Source organism: Podarcis gaigeae, assembly GCF_964106915.1.
Source record: "Podarcis gaigeae genome assembly, chromosome: 10".
NCBI classification, from domain to species: domain Eukaryota; kingdom Metazoa; phylum Chordata; class Lepidosauria; order Squamata; family Lacertidae; genus Podarcis; species Podarcis gaigeae.
In genome coordinates, this window is record NC_139686.1 from 20191814 (window position 1) to 20206438 (window position 14625).

Consider the following 14625-nt stretch of genomic DNA (forward strand, 5'->3'; position numbering starts at 1 on the left):
ATTCCTTAGTTAAAGCTGACCAAAACCAAATCAGTCACCCCTAAAAACCTTAGTGAAGAGATGCTTGCAGATGGTGCAGAAAATCATACAATGATGGAATTCCATAGCCAGGTGCCACTACAGAGATGACCCTACCATGACTCATTGAGCTATATCTTGTGGCAATACCTTCAGAATGGCTTCTCCTACAGTTCTAACGACCCAGGAAGGCTACTTATACGGAGAAGTGACCTTTAAAAAATAGGTCCTACATCATTTAGGGCTTTATAGGTATTAGTAGCATACCTTGAATGTGTTTCTGATGGTGGCCAGGGCTGCTCTTGAGTACAGAAAAAGTACCGAGTGAACTAAAACTCATTTAGTAGGAACCCCTAGTTTCCTCATCTTCGCAAGGTCGATATTTTTGTTGCCTGCACTGATCTTACTCAAATGTCCTGGAAGCTCTCCAAACCCAATGTTTGCACTTCTCTTTTGTTCTCGCAATCTTCACAGACGTGCACGGCTTTTAGTGCTATTCCCTCCCCTTTTCTAAAAGAAGCCCCATGTTTTAAGAAGTGGCTTTGATGTGCGCTGTTGTATTTCATTGGCTGAGTGCTGTGCCTCTTTACATCCTCTTTTCCTCTTCCCTTCCCCCTCCATTGTTCCTCCTCACATCGATTTTCCCCCTGCTTGCCCAGTTGGGAAACACCTGCCCTGCCAGAGCAATGTACTGAAACGTGTTTACTTTTTATTTTTTATAGTTTCAATCCAGAAAGTTGGCTGCTTCCCTCTTTCCACTCCCCTTCCCCTTTCTCCCACGCCCCTTGCCGCAGCAGCAGCAGTTACTTGTCCTTTGACCTGGTGCCTGTCTGTACCCTTCGGCTACTTCTTTTGTTTCTGCCCCAGCCATATGGGAGGAGAGGATGAGGGGCCTTGCTGAAACGAAGTTCATTGAGGGAATCATGGTATAGCATGGAAACACAGAATAGTAGAATTGGAAGGGACCATGAGGGCCATCTAGTCCAACCCCCTGCAATGCAGGGAGACATTGCATTCCCTGAAAGCAGCTGTAGTCCCCAACCTGATGGTAGGCTCCTATTTCCTCTTGGGTGCTAAGAAAGCTCCCTCATCTGACTTGATTTCTTATTTGCATAATAAATAAAATTTCATGAAACACAGGATTTTCAAAGAAACATTATATTAATATACCACCTTTCCACCAAAGAGCTAAGAAGGCATACATGGTTCTCTCTCGCCACATTTTATCCTCACAAGAACCTTGTGAGATGGGTTAGGCTGAGAGACAGTGAATGACCCAGTGAACTTCCTGATGGAGTGGGGCTGGGACCCCCATTCTACCAGGTCTTAGTCCAGTACTCTAACCACTACACCACACAGGCTCCCAAGAAAGGCAGGCAAACATTTCTTAGGAAATGAGTGCCAGCCTGGAACCACAACTGGAGGCAGTCACAACACGCTCATATTTCACTTGCATTTTTAGCAACATTTAAGTAGGAGCTATATTGATGGCATTGGGACGCGGGTGGCACTGGGGTTAAACCACAGAGCCTAGGACTTGCTGATCACAAGGTTGGTGGTTTGAATCCCCGCGACAGGGTGAGCTCCCGTTGCTCGGTCCCTGCTCCTGCCAACCTAGCAGTTCGAAAGCACACCAAAGTGCAAGTAGATAAATAGGTACCACTCCAGTGGGAAGGTAAACAGCATTTCCATGCGCTGCTCTGGTTCTCCAGAAGCGGCTTAGTCATGCTGGCCGCATGACCCGGAAGCTGTACGCCGGCTCCCTCGGCCAATAAAGCGAGATGAGCGCCGCAACCCCAGAGTCGGTCACGACTGGACCTAATGGTCAGGGGTCCCTTTACCTTTATATTGATGGCAAAACAGCCAGGGGTGATGAGGGGTGAAAGTGAAAATATGCACAAGTCACTGTGCAGGGGGTGGGCGAGGATATAGAAAAAAAGAAACTAGGTAGAGAAAGATAATGGTGGGTGGTCTCCCATAAATCCCCAAATCTCATCAGTGGAAACAAAAGCAAAGCCCTCACCTTCTGTTTCCCTTAGAGGTGGCACAAAAGAGGAGGGTTACATATCAGGAGGCAAAGCGGATTTTGAAAAAGGGAAGTGAACCTCAGGAAATTATTAGTTAAGGTGCCACTTTACGAAGAGATCTTTACTGGCAGCATAGGAATTGGAAACTTCCTGCCCACTGTAGAACATTTGGTTTTCAGCCAGTGTGCTGTGGCTGTGCTGTTGCAGTGTGCAAGGGACCCTGGGGTCCCTTGAATGATGGTCAGGGGTGCTACAGGCAACACCAGACTCTGTCCCTCTTTCCTTCCCTCTCTCCATCTGATGCCCTCTTGTATCTCAGCCTTCCAAAGGCTTCTGCTGCTGTTTGTTGCAGCAGCCCTGGCTACAAGCTCCCCAGGCGAATGGTGCCTCTGGGGCTGGCCAGGGGAGAGGAGAGGAGGCTGATGGAACACTCTACAAGAGAGGGTGTTCGAAAAGAGGTGAAGGGGCTGCCGGCTCTGCAGACAAGGGGTGACATAACTGGGCTTGTGAGGCTTTGAGCACGTTTCCCCACAGGGGAGCCTCAGAAAGAATGTACTTGGTCAAGGGAGCCATGGACTCTGAAAGGTTGAAAACCTCTGCAGTAGATGATATATAAGAGAAACATTTGCTTTTCCTACCATACCTGGTGTAGGAAAAACAACCATTGCATAGCACAGAGGGCCATCTGGAGGCAGTCTTGGTGTCTCTGAACAGAAGAGGTGCTGCTGGTTGTTTCACTGGGTTTATACGTACTTGTGCATTTTAGTGTTTAAAACTGAATTGCCAGAGCAATTTGTCTTAAGAAGAAATGTGTGTAAACACATTTGAATTGTAAAAAGAAATGCTACTGGCATGTCAGCACACGGGGCTTTTCTCCCCACCGCCCTCCTTTTTTTCCTTTATGCTGAAACCAGTGACATTCAGTGATCCACAAACTGAAGCTTGTAAATTTTTAAATATGGGCTGTAATAGAGACTTTTACTCCAGGTAAAAGGTAAAGACGTTTACTCCAGTCACCTGTTGAGAATGACAATGGCTAGTGGATGAGTCTCATGTACTGCTGGACTAGGGTTGCACGACTTTTACATTCACATTGAATTTGAAATGCTATTGACTCTTTTAAGATTCGAAAGGAATGGGAGAACCCAGCACACACAGCTTCAGTAGCAAATCCTTTTTTTTAATTAAAAAAACCCCAAAACCATAATGGGCACTTCCTCTTCCTTGCACTTTCAGAACCCTGTTTCTAGAAGTGAATCTTTCCACACTGAATCTCTCCAGGTTTTGTACGAGGGATGTGCTCTGTCCAATGCAGCCTCTGTGTTATACAAACTTAACAGTAGGAAGGAAACCATTGACAGAAATGTGGTCTGCTTCACTTTGGCCATGGAATGGATTCTTGACTCATTTTGCAATCTCTGAGCCACTAACTTGGACCAAAATCACACATGCATTTTAAAAGCACTTTATCATTGGGTTCCCTTCCTTCAATCAGGCAAGCTTGCTGTCATTCATAAATCAAGCTTTCTCCGCACATCTCCCCACCTTTGGGCACCTGTTCTTGTTCTTCTTTTAAGGAAAATAGTTAGCAGTTCCAATTATGTAATTTGGCCCTTACGATGAGCTGTAGAAGCAGAGGGTAGGTGGTGTGTGAAAAGAGGAAGGGGGAGCAGAGCATGTAAGGGGAAGAGAGCGCAGGCAGTTGAAGAAGAAGATGAACAAACCATCCCTATTAGAAGTGAGTTCTGGATTTTGCAACACTGATGTTGCATTTAAAAGACAAGGACGGGGGTGGGGTGGGGGTGGAGAGCAGTCTCAAAAATGGTATTGAAAAATGCAAGGAACTTTAACAACATTTTTATTTATTGAATTTATATACAGTAAACATTTCAATGCATTTTGGTGGAAAAGAATTACCGGTATGCATACTGGTTTATTCTGGTATGGTAGCATCTCTCAAGCTTGGCTCTAATGTTGATCCTTCTAGTGTTTTAGCTAAAGTCAAAACTAAACAAGATGGGAGCAGGTACACTTTGTCACTCATGTATCCACCCCACGTATTGGTAGAGGGATTCAATTCTATCCAGGAGCCCTTGGGAACAAGCCATCTGGGAAAATGAACCTTGGCCCACCTCATAAGCCATCTCAGAAGAGGTATTCAGTTCTCTCTCTCTCTCTCTCTCTGTGTGTGTGTGTGTGTGTGTGTGTGTGTGAGATGGAGAGAGAGAGAGAAGAAATGCATCTTCTGTGTTGTATGCGGTGTGCATCTTTCTAAAACAATTTCCAGTGTGATCTCCCCAAACTGGAATGGGACCTTGGAGGTGTGGGGGGTGAGAGAGAATTGTAGCCCTTTGGCTTTTCTACAGCCCCCATCTGGATCAGGGCCCCACACCAGTTATTTGCATGGGTGGTGAGAAAGCTCCCCTGCAGAAATATATCTGGGGGTATTTCTATTAGATCAGGGTCCTCCTCTATGATGGATGTGTATGTGTATTTAAGCGAACTGGCTAGAGTAAAAGATCATTAGTCATTGGGGAGAAGTAGGCATGTATGAACTTAATTTTAGTTGCATTTATTTATTTAATTTGTATGTCGCCCTTTATCCGTTGGCCTCGGGGCAGTTCACAACATAAAAATACAATATAAAAACACAAAATTCATGATTAAAACAAGGGGTGAGGAAAAACCACAAACCAATAACCCCTCCTCCAGTCTGCTGATTTTAATCAGCCAAAGGCATGGTTGAAGAGGGATGTTTTCACCTGGTGCCTGAAGGTGTGGAATGAAGATGCCAGCTGAATCTCCCTCTGGAGAGCATTCCACAGATGGGGAGCCACTGCAGAAAAGGCCTGTTCTAGTGTTGTCATCCTCTGGACCGCTTGTGTTAGAGGCACACGAAGAAGGATCTCAGAGGATGAACTCAAGGTCTGGGTAGATTGTAATTGTTTTACTGATGTTTTGTTAGTTACATTATATGATTTCTGCTGTACTCGTGATGCTCTTATTATGTTATTTGTTGCGTGTAAGCAGCTTTGGCATTCATGGAAAGTGGCACAGAAAGACAATATATCAGATCAACAAATCAATGTACCGCAACTCATCAAGGGTTGTGAAGGTTCCTGCTTTTGCTATCTGCCCAGCTTTGCAAGAGTGTCAAATACCTATTGGCAACATATGATATGTGTCTGTCAGGCTGTGTGTGGCTTGCTGGATCACAAGTTGTCCAGACTTGACTTATGCAGCACTTCCTCCAGAATCTCTTTGCAAGGCAAGCGTTCCTGAAATCATTATTTGATTCCCATATGAGGGTGGTTTAGTGTAATGCAGTGCAAGAAAGAAATGTGTCATGGGAAGAACACACTGATTTCATTGCAGAGTTGCAAGTTTAAGCACATGTTGTATTTTGTCCTCCTGTCACTGAATTGCAAAGAATGCATTGCTGAAGTGGATTGTAATTATTTTATGCTAAATTTTAAGTGGAACAACAGTTCAAATACAAAGGAAGTTCTTTCAGTTGCCATGGATACCACATACAGTATCGCCTTTATGAGCTGTCATTTTTGTCTGGTCTCCAATAATCACTATTTCTTAATCTTTGCAAATTCACACATGCTAAAATCTCATTTAAGTTCTAAATTTATATGGTGGAATGTGAGTCTTCAATCTCTAAAACATGGATGCAAAATGCTTCTGGGGGACTTTCCCCATTATCCTGCATCTGATAACTTCCTGTTTTAAAATGAAACCTATTCTACAGGTTAGAAGAAGCACATGTTAGGTGCAAAAGTATGCCAGCACTGCTGAATAGCAAAGTCATGGATTTTTAAATGCCGGAAGATCGCTTCTGAAAGAGCAATAAATTCTATTCCAAAATAACAGTATAAAGCAGTGAAGGAAATTGAAGAGTAATTTGGTAAACAAAAAAATAATATTTACAAACTACAAATATTTCTAGAAGCATATCAGCTAAGAGGCAGAAGGATCTTAACCATAGATGACAATGTCAAAATGATAGTGAAGAAATTTCAGAGAAGGTAAATGAATTCTTCACATCATTATTGTGCTCCTTGGAGGAAAGATGGGATAATAAATCACATAAATAAAAATAATTTTTCACTGCCAGAGGTGTTACAGTACATCTGAGCCATTGTTTTTTGGTTAATGAGTCTCAAGAAGTATATTATAAGTATAGTATGGTATTCAGTTGGGAGTTCCTAATGAATTCAAATGAGACATTATTGATCTGGAAGACTTTTAAACTGATCAAAGCATTGAAGAAGAACTAAATAGCTGGGGTGTTTTTGCTTAGAAAAAAAATGTAATAGGGGGGAAAGCAGCACAAGACCTTGGATTTCTTTTTCATTTTAATAATGAGGAGGGAATCAATAGAGGAACTGTGTTAAGAGTACCAACCATAAAAGTAGCTTTAATGGGGAAAGCTAGTATTTTGATAGTCTAATGAGGCTTCTACTTCAGAGAGTGGGAGTAGAAGTAATTATTTTATGATAAGATAACGCTCCCTGGTTGTAGGAAGTATATGAAACAGTTCTAATGTTAGCAAATGCCATGCATTCAGCAGTCGAGAAACCTTTGTTCTCAGTAATGTCAACGTGCGGAATGTTTGATTAGCTTGTCTGCATTTCAGCCCATGTGGCAGGCGCAAGATAATGTCAAGTTCTGACTTTTAAATTTCAAAGTACTTCTAAATCAGTTTACATGGCTTAGGGTGCTTTAGTTAAAAATATATGCTTTCTCCTGCCTATGTTAGCAAAAGCCATAAGGCTGTCAAAAACCTGGAAAGTCATAGTACTTGACTCGATGGATACCAAGTGGTACAAGCCCTGTCTTACTGGAAGATCATACCTTGGGAACTATCCTCTATCATAGCTAGGTAAGGAGGAATATAAAAAAAGCTACTCCTTGAACATTAGGGATAAGGATTTATGGAAAAAACAGAAAGCAAGTCTTGGAATTCTGGGTTGCCCAGAGTTGTCTGGCGAATAATTAAGTGGGAGATGATCTGGGAATGAGAGACCTTGTTTCCAAAAGCTATTTGAAGACAGTGCAGAATTCAAATGTCAGCAATCACATTGCTCATAGGAAGGAGATAATGATACAACTGAAAACGTCAGAAATTGGAAAGGGCACGTGGCTGAAATCTTAGTAAAAGTCAATATGGCTTAAAACGCATTTATGTAGACAAACCTACCTAGACATGTAAAGGTTGCTTGTGTTTTATTTCCTTTTTAATAATCCTTTGGTTGTTCTTAAAAACCTGTTTCTCTTTTTTAATGATAATTTTAATGTGTTGTTTTCTATTTTTGTAAACTGCTGCTGAAGATTTTCTTACAATCAAGCAGTGTGTAAGTTTTGTTGAATATAGTAAATAAAATAAACAACTTTGCAGGACTGTCATTATTCTGTAAACATATTTTATGTGAATACAAGTAGTGCTGTAACCAATCAGCAACAATGATGGTCTTCAGTTAATTGTTGTAAGACAGTGTACAGTTCTTTGAAAAGTTATGCCGGGACCTCATCTTACTAACAATGCAGGGATGCCATTAAAAATTGCATCCCAACATCAAGGCTGTGTACACACCCTTCTGTAGCACTGTAGTTTTTCTCAGTCCAGAATAATTCATGCTCATCTTCAACATGCTGCTTTCAGTCAAGATTGATTCTAGATCCTGCCATCCACAAGGCTGAGTGTGGTTAACTGATATACATCTGAAAGCCCTCCCCTTGATTAGGTTATTCAGGCCTTTTCTTCCCTGCTTGTGCCCCAAGTGAAAGGAGGAGGAAGTGCTGACTGCAATCGTGGTACCTCCCCACCCAATTGCTGGGACTGTCTACATCAGTTTCCATCTGTGTCTAGCAGGATAATGCTCAATCAATCAATCAATCAATGCAATGAACTTTTATTTTTGGAATGAAACCAGTTTATAAATATTTTCAGTGTGAGCTTTTCAAGGGCAATAGTGTGTGAGCGTGTGTAGACTACTATATATACCGAAAACAAGTACCCACCCTCCATTGATTCTAGAGTAAAATGTTGTGATTATGCAACCTAAGTTGTCCCTCCTCAGATAGGAAAGCTTACCCTTCATTGTGCTTTTCCCCACCCACATTCCCCATAACTGTCTGCTGCTGGTGGGGAGGGAAGGAAACCCGTAGTATGGGATAAGTGGTTTTACACATGAGGGTGAAAATAATTGGGGTGCCCTTTTCTGGAGCATCCCCTTGTTGCCTGTAATATGGAGCACCACCTTGAGAAATTATACCTAATTTTCGTCAAATCATTGTGATGTAGTGGTTAGTGTTAGACAAGGATTGAAGGGTAACACCGGTTCAAATCTCCACACAGCCATGTAGCTGTGACCTTGGGCCAGTCACTAACTCGAAGCCTAGCAGGGATCTTATGAGGACAAAGTCTTTGTGTATTCAGGCATGGCCAAACTTGGCCCTCCAGATGTTTTGGGACTACAACTCCCATCTCCCTCAGCTAACAGGAACAGTGGTCAGGGATGATGGGAATTGTAGTCTCAAAACATCTGGAGGGCCAGGTTTGCCCATGCCTGTATGTAGAAGAACCATGTATTTAGAAACTGGTTTCATTCCTCAAGATCTTTGGATCAGAGGTGGGATATCAGTGTAATAAATCCAACATTTTTTGGTAGTATCTTACACCTTTATGTGGCTGTAAGCAGCAGCTGCAAGAGAACATCTTTCCCGCCCCAGTAGAACATAATAAAAGAAGAAGAATCATAATTAACCCACAATTTGAAACATCTCTCCTTGTGTGTGGGATGTATTCTCTCTTTGATGTTGCTGCATAGCACTTCTGTTTTCTGATCAAAAGAATGTTTATTCCTCCAGCTGAAGTAGCAGAACAGCCTTAAGTAAAATGGGATGCAGTAAGTAAACACAAATTTCACCTGTGCAATAGGGCAGGGGGAGTGGGGATAAAGCAGCCAAGAGTTTAACCTAACACTGGTTTTATTTCCCTTGAAGAGTGAAGCATGTACTTAAACCTAGTGAAATCAATAGGACCCAGAAGTGCTTAGATTTGTGCCTAATACATTAACAGTTTGTTTTAAAACTTTGATAAACTCTTTGAAAATTGATTTTTAGCATTTTTCTCTGCAAACGACTGTTGCTCTATTTTAAATCATTATTGCGTGTTTCCTGGCACACATCACAGGGGGGAACTGTGATGAAATTCAGTACTTCCTTTTTTGAAATATTCTGAGCTTCCCAGTACATTAACCTCCTTGAAGGAAACGTTTACAACTAAGAAGTGTAGTTGACACCTTGCTTGATGTATATGTTCATGGGGATCTGTAAGTAAATCTACTTGCCAATTACTGCTTCAGATATTTGTCTGATCTTCCTAGTCTTGTCGGAGTAGGTGTTTAATATGTCTTCTTTGCTTAGTTACTTCTAAACTGAAGTTTTGAAGCCTAACTACTGAGGAGTCTACTAATGTGCTTTATACTCCCTAATGAAAAGTGTCTGGGGTCTAAATGCATTAGTGCTTGGAGTTTTCTATTACAATAATTTTGATACTTCGCCTTGGTGAACTTCTTTTGTCTTTGTATATGTGAGTTTATTATTACAGCTCATCCAAACTATTCAGTCTGTTTTTTCATGTGACCCTTCCCTTCAGAAGTCCTTTGGAGACCCCAATGTAGCACAGATTTCCCAGCAGTTTTAAGTAGCCAGTTGTCTCCAGTGTTCCCTCCCAAGTCCGCAGATTAGTTTGGGAGAAGAAAATGCTTGCTGAGAGACATGCTTCTTTCAAAAGACTGGTCATGTGCAGTCTGGAGATGATTAAAAAAACAAAAGAAAAACCAATGCTTTATGTTTTGCTATTACAAAACATTCTCTTATACTATGAATAAGGAAGCTCAGTCATGCAGATCAACCAACTGTGGCATATATAGTGGCTCATGCAAGTTGCAGCTAGAATCCAATCCTTTTCATTTCTCAATTGCAAAGAGATTGCTGGTGGTGGTACTCATGTTGGATCAGGATGTATTTGAGATGGCTGGCTTTGGTGAGGCAAAAATGCCCACAAGAGGCTATACAGGGATAACCAAAGATATTGTCCTATCAGTCAAGTGTCAAAAGGTTTCTTGTTCCCAAGATGAGCTTTTCTCCATGTGCAAAACACTCCCCTGACAATGTCATTGATAACCTTGACCTATTTTTTAAAGTTTCAAGCTATGTTATTCTCTCATTTTGCTTCCTAGTCTACAAATATCTAGTTTGTTATCTTGTTCCTCCTTCATTATGATTAGCTGGCGAAGTCTTATTTGTTGATGGAATGCTTCTCTTTTATCTGCTTTCCTTTCCTCTTTATCTCCTTTCCTTCCCCCCTTTCTCCTATCCTGTGCATGATAGCACAGGCCAGAGATGAGCTAGATATGGGAAATTAATGACCAGATCCCAAGTTCTGGCATAGTAGTAAGAAATTTCTGCAGAAAGCTAATTGGTCAAAATCTAACAAATGCTGTCAGTTTTGAAAAGAAATATCTTGTTGAGGTCTATTATGTGTCTTGGTACACTTTTAGTTTTGTTAAGCTGAGGGCTTTTGTTTTTTTAATATAGGAACTTTTTTTGTTCCTCTTTTCATTAGAGAATTGATGACAGTTGAGGGAGGAGGAAGAGACTTCAACATATACCAAAGTTTCTGGCTTGAAACTCAGAAGCAAAAGTAATTTTAATTGTTGACTAACATTACTGTTAATTAAAGGAAAACCTGTTAACCATGCAGACTGACTCATTATTTATGTACAAGATATTGAGGATAGTGCTGTTTTCCTTCGCTCTTCTGCTTGATTCTTCTGGACTGACGCTAAGGCACACAGCTGTGGTCACAGATGGATTAGATGCTGTGGTTTCATGATCAAATGCCAAGACCTGGCATGTTAGCGAGCTGAGCTGCTGCCTTGACCTAGGACCTGCCTCAGGCCACTAGATTTCAGCTTAAACTGCTTATAAAATGGAGCCTCATGCCAGCTTCTCAGAAAATTAATATGCGAGGCCTAATTTCTCAGTAGTATTTGGAGAAAGATATGCAGTAACCTAGGAGAGGAATTCTGGCAAGATTTAATTCCATTAAATTCCAGCTACAGAAGAGAGAGTAGGAGTGATGCAGCATGAATTGCTGACAAAATATCGTGTACTCCGAAATGTCACTTATTATGGATAATTGTTAGGCATGCTGCAAGCACTGCAATTGGTTATCAGACACTCAGATATGTTCAGCAGCTTCCTTCTCTCATATTGTAATAACTTTGCAACAGAGCTTATCATGTTCCATGCGCACTCAGCACAATAGGTTCATAATTGCTGACCTCTGGACACTACCATTCCATAAATATTTAATAGCAATGTACTTGGTATAGGCCTTAGAATTTAGAGTTCCCTTATAGAAAGGGGGTGAAGTATCTCCAGTATCTTAATAGCCTGATAGTGTGGAATATCATAGGATGGAGGTGCAAGATGTTATGAAACCTCCAAAAGGCAATCAGAACAGCTAGTGAGAGTCTTAAGGGTGGAGAGATGGAGAGGAGCACATGAACTGGAGAACAATTGTTCCATACAGTTAAGAGGTTAAGAAATGCTATAAATTCACCAAACTGCAATGTCGGGAAACTTGGTAGCAGCATCTGAACATGGTAAAGTCATCCAAAAAAAGAAAAGAAAAGAAAAGAAAAGAAAAGAAAAGAAAGAACAGGCCATCAAAATCTCAGTAGAAGAAGCCCCAGACTTGAAACTCAGTAACACCCATCGTATTATATCTTTAGGCACCAGACGAAAATATTTCTCTTCTCCCATGCCTTTGGCTAATTAAACAATCTATAGTCTTTTAAACTGTGAAGGGTGGGTGGATTATTTTATTTGTTATTATGCTATATATTTTTGTGTTTTTGTATTGTAAACTACCTGGTGATTCTTGGATGATGGGCGCTATACAAATGTAGCTTATTATTGTGATTACTGAACAGTATGAGCCCTCCAGGTAACCTACTTGCTTGCTAAGACTTTGCCTCTGTTGATCCTTACCAAAAGCGTGACAAATGTTTCTTAGGGGCCCTGCTTTGTATCTTTTAATATTTTTTCACTCTGTATAGACCTACAGGACAAGGACAATCAGGAGTTACTCCTAGATCAGAGGTGGATCACCAGCCCAGTGAAAGGGAGGGAGGGGGTGGAGAGATGCACGGGTAGGAGAGGAAGAGATGTTTGGTGTGTGGAGGGGAAACAGGTGGGGAATTCTGTATGTTTTGTATGTGCAATCTGTGAGAAGGTGGGAGAGTGTGACAGAGAGAGAGCAGGTGAAAAAGCAATGTGAGTGTGTAAAAGATTGAGTGTGGTGCATACCCAACTGCCCCAGAAAAACTGGGACATCCCATTCTTTCCTGCGAGGCAATGGCAGCCATTTTGGGCACCTTGCTCTTACGTGATTTGGGGCCAAGATCTAACCCCTCAAAAAGTGTTTTCTTCAGGTCTGTGATCTCATGCAGCATGTCAAAACATGCTTTTTCGGGTCCATGATCTCGTGCAGGTCATGCAACTCACACACAGGTGGAGACCTGGAAGATAGCGCCTCATATTTCGGCCATGTTGTGTTGGAGGGTATGGTGGGGTGGCCATCTGTGTGTGTGTGTGTGTGTGTGTGTGTGTGTGTGTGTGTGTGTAAGTGTAATCAGTATTGCATGATTGTGCCCCATATGGCAGCTGTTTTATGGCTGGCACCCACAGCACTTGTCTCTCCTGGTTCAAAAAGGTTGGTGACCCCCTGGTGTAGCTTGTAAGAGTCTTTGAAGGTTTGTCCTTGATCTGGGAGATCCAATATTGTCTTTGATTTAAGACTCTCTCTTATCTGCCCTCTTCCTTCATACTGGCCCCTACTACGCTGCTTCTGCTCTTACTGCTTTCTGTCATCAGCCCATGCATGTCGAGACAGACCTCAGAGGTTTCCTATTAGCTAGAGGCCTCAAGGAGCAAAACTGTATTCTCTAAAATCTCCATGTTGTTAATTCTTGAAGAATATTAGGTCCCTTCTTTGCTGGTGTGTGACTCTTCATCCACACCACCTATGCTATGAAGAATGAACATTTCCTTCTCAGCAGGTGGTTAACGTGCATGGAAATTAATTCCGCAGATATTAAAAACTTGTTTTTAAAAGGATACCTCTAATTAAAGTTGAAGATAACTGTGGGTAGCTGTAGCTGTCAAAAGGGTAGCTGTAGCTGTCAAAAGTAGCTTGGCTTCAGTACACATGTGTCAGATTGAGATGTATTTCATGCAGAAGTCTATAAATATTCCCTTTGCTATCCATTCCTAGTAGGGGTCTATCAATGCTGTTTGTTTGAGGATTTGTACAACTTGCATCTAGAACAGTAATAAACATAGTGCTTGTTCAAGATAAATATACGTGTGTCCTATTAATTTCCTGGAACAGAGATCTCTTGCTTCCTATGGCAAATATATTCTTCAGCAGGAAAGGAGCAGTGCTTGAAAGCGGTGTTTTCTGATCAGTCTGACAAGCTTGGTGCCTTAATGGGGCTTATTAATAACAGAAGGCTCTTAGTGGCCAATTAATTCAGTGCTGCTGAAGTACTCTGTGCAGTTCACTAGTTGGTATTAAGTAGCTTAGGTCTAGAAAGGGTTTGTAGCTTTTCATTTCATCTGGGGAGAATTAAGGGAGTAAGAGCCTTTTCAGTATTTTAAGATCGACACTAGAAACCAATAGAATTTGTTCCATTTTTGTTTGTTTGTTAAAAACAACTTACAACAACAGAAGCAAGGTGGGTCCTAAAAATGTGCATTTCAGTTGTTAAAAGCCAGAGTCAAGAGGTGTATCTTCAGCTTTCGTCAAAAGCTGTATAATGAAGGCGCCTGGTGCATCTGTGCATCTCTGTGGAGAAGAAGTTCCACAACTTAGGGGCTGCCCTCTCCCAGGCTGAGTCTCTAATATTTCTTTCCTGGGAAGAGTGGTTGAGAGGGCAGTGGCCAGCCAGCTGCAGGTTTGCCTGGAGAAAGCATTTTAGAGCCATTCCAGTCTGGTTTCAGATCTGGTTTTGACATTGAAACAGCCTTGGTTTCCCTGATTGATGATCTCTACTGGGAGAGAGACAGGGAGGATGGAACCCTGTTGGTTCTCCTTGACCTTTCATCAGTTTTTGACACCATGGACCATGCACCAATTACCTTAAAGAGTGCCTTCCCTAGTATGAACCATCTCAGAAGCTATGATCAGCAGCTGAGGCCTTGTAAGTGGTGCCACCACCAGGGTTTGCTTGGTTGGCACTGACCCATGGTAGGGCCTTTTCAGTGGTGGTTCCCTGGTTATGGAATGCCCTCCTAGTGAGGTGTGCCTGTGTCCATCATTATTCACTTTTAGGAGGAATTTGAAAACAATCGGGGGAAAGCAAAGCAATGCGGGCTTTCTGCTATCTCCACTTTTCATGAGTGTGGGTACTGTCTGAGCTCCCTTTCTTATGCTGTGTTTTGCTATATAGGAGATATGACAAGGCCCAGCCCATGTGGAGGGATCCATGTTGCA

General features: G+C 41.9%; 1 protein-coding gene across 5 annotated transcripts in view; it reads left to right on the plus strand.

Annotated features, from left to right (window-relative positions):
- Positions 1-14625, plus strand: part of FGD4 (FYVE, RhoGEF and PH domain containing 4) — a 105085-nt gene that overhangs the window by 20253 nt on the left and 70207 nt on the right. Inside the window, exon 1 of one of the 5 annotated variants that reach the window (XM_083700142.1) lies at positions 9307-9388. The exons of 3 other annotated variants lie outside the window; for them this stretch is intronic. In XM_083700142.1, the coding sequence (XP_083556268.1) occupies positions 9367-9388 (22 nt within the window). In that variant the 5' untranslated portion in view covers positions 9307-9366. Of the gene's footprint in view, positions 1-9306; positions 9389-14625 lie in introns of those variants that run through there. One more of the 5 variants, XM_083700138.1, reaches the window with a different exon arrangement.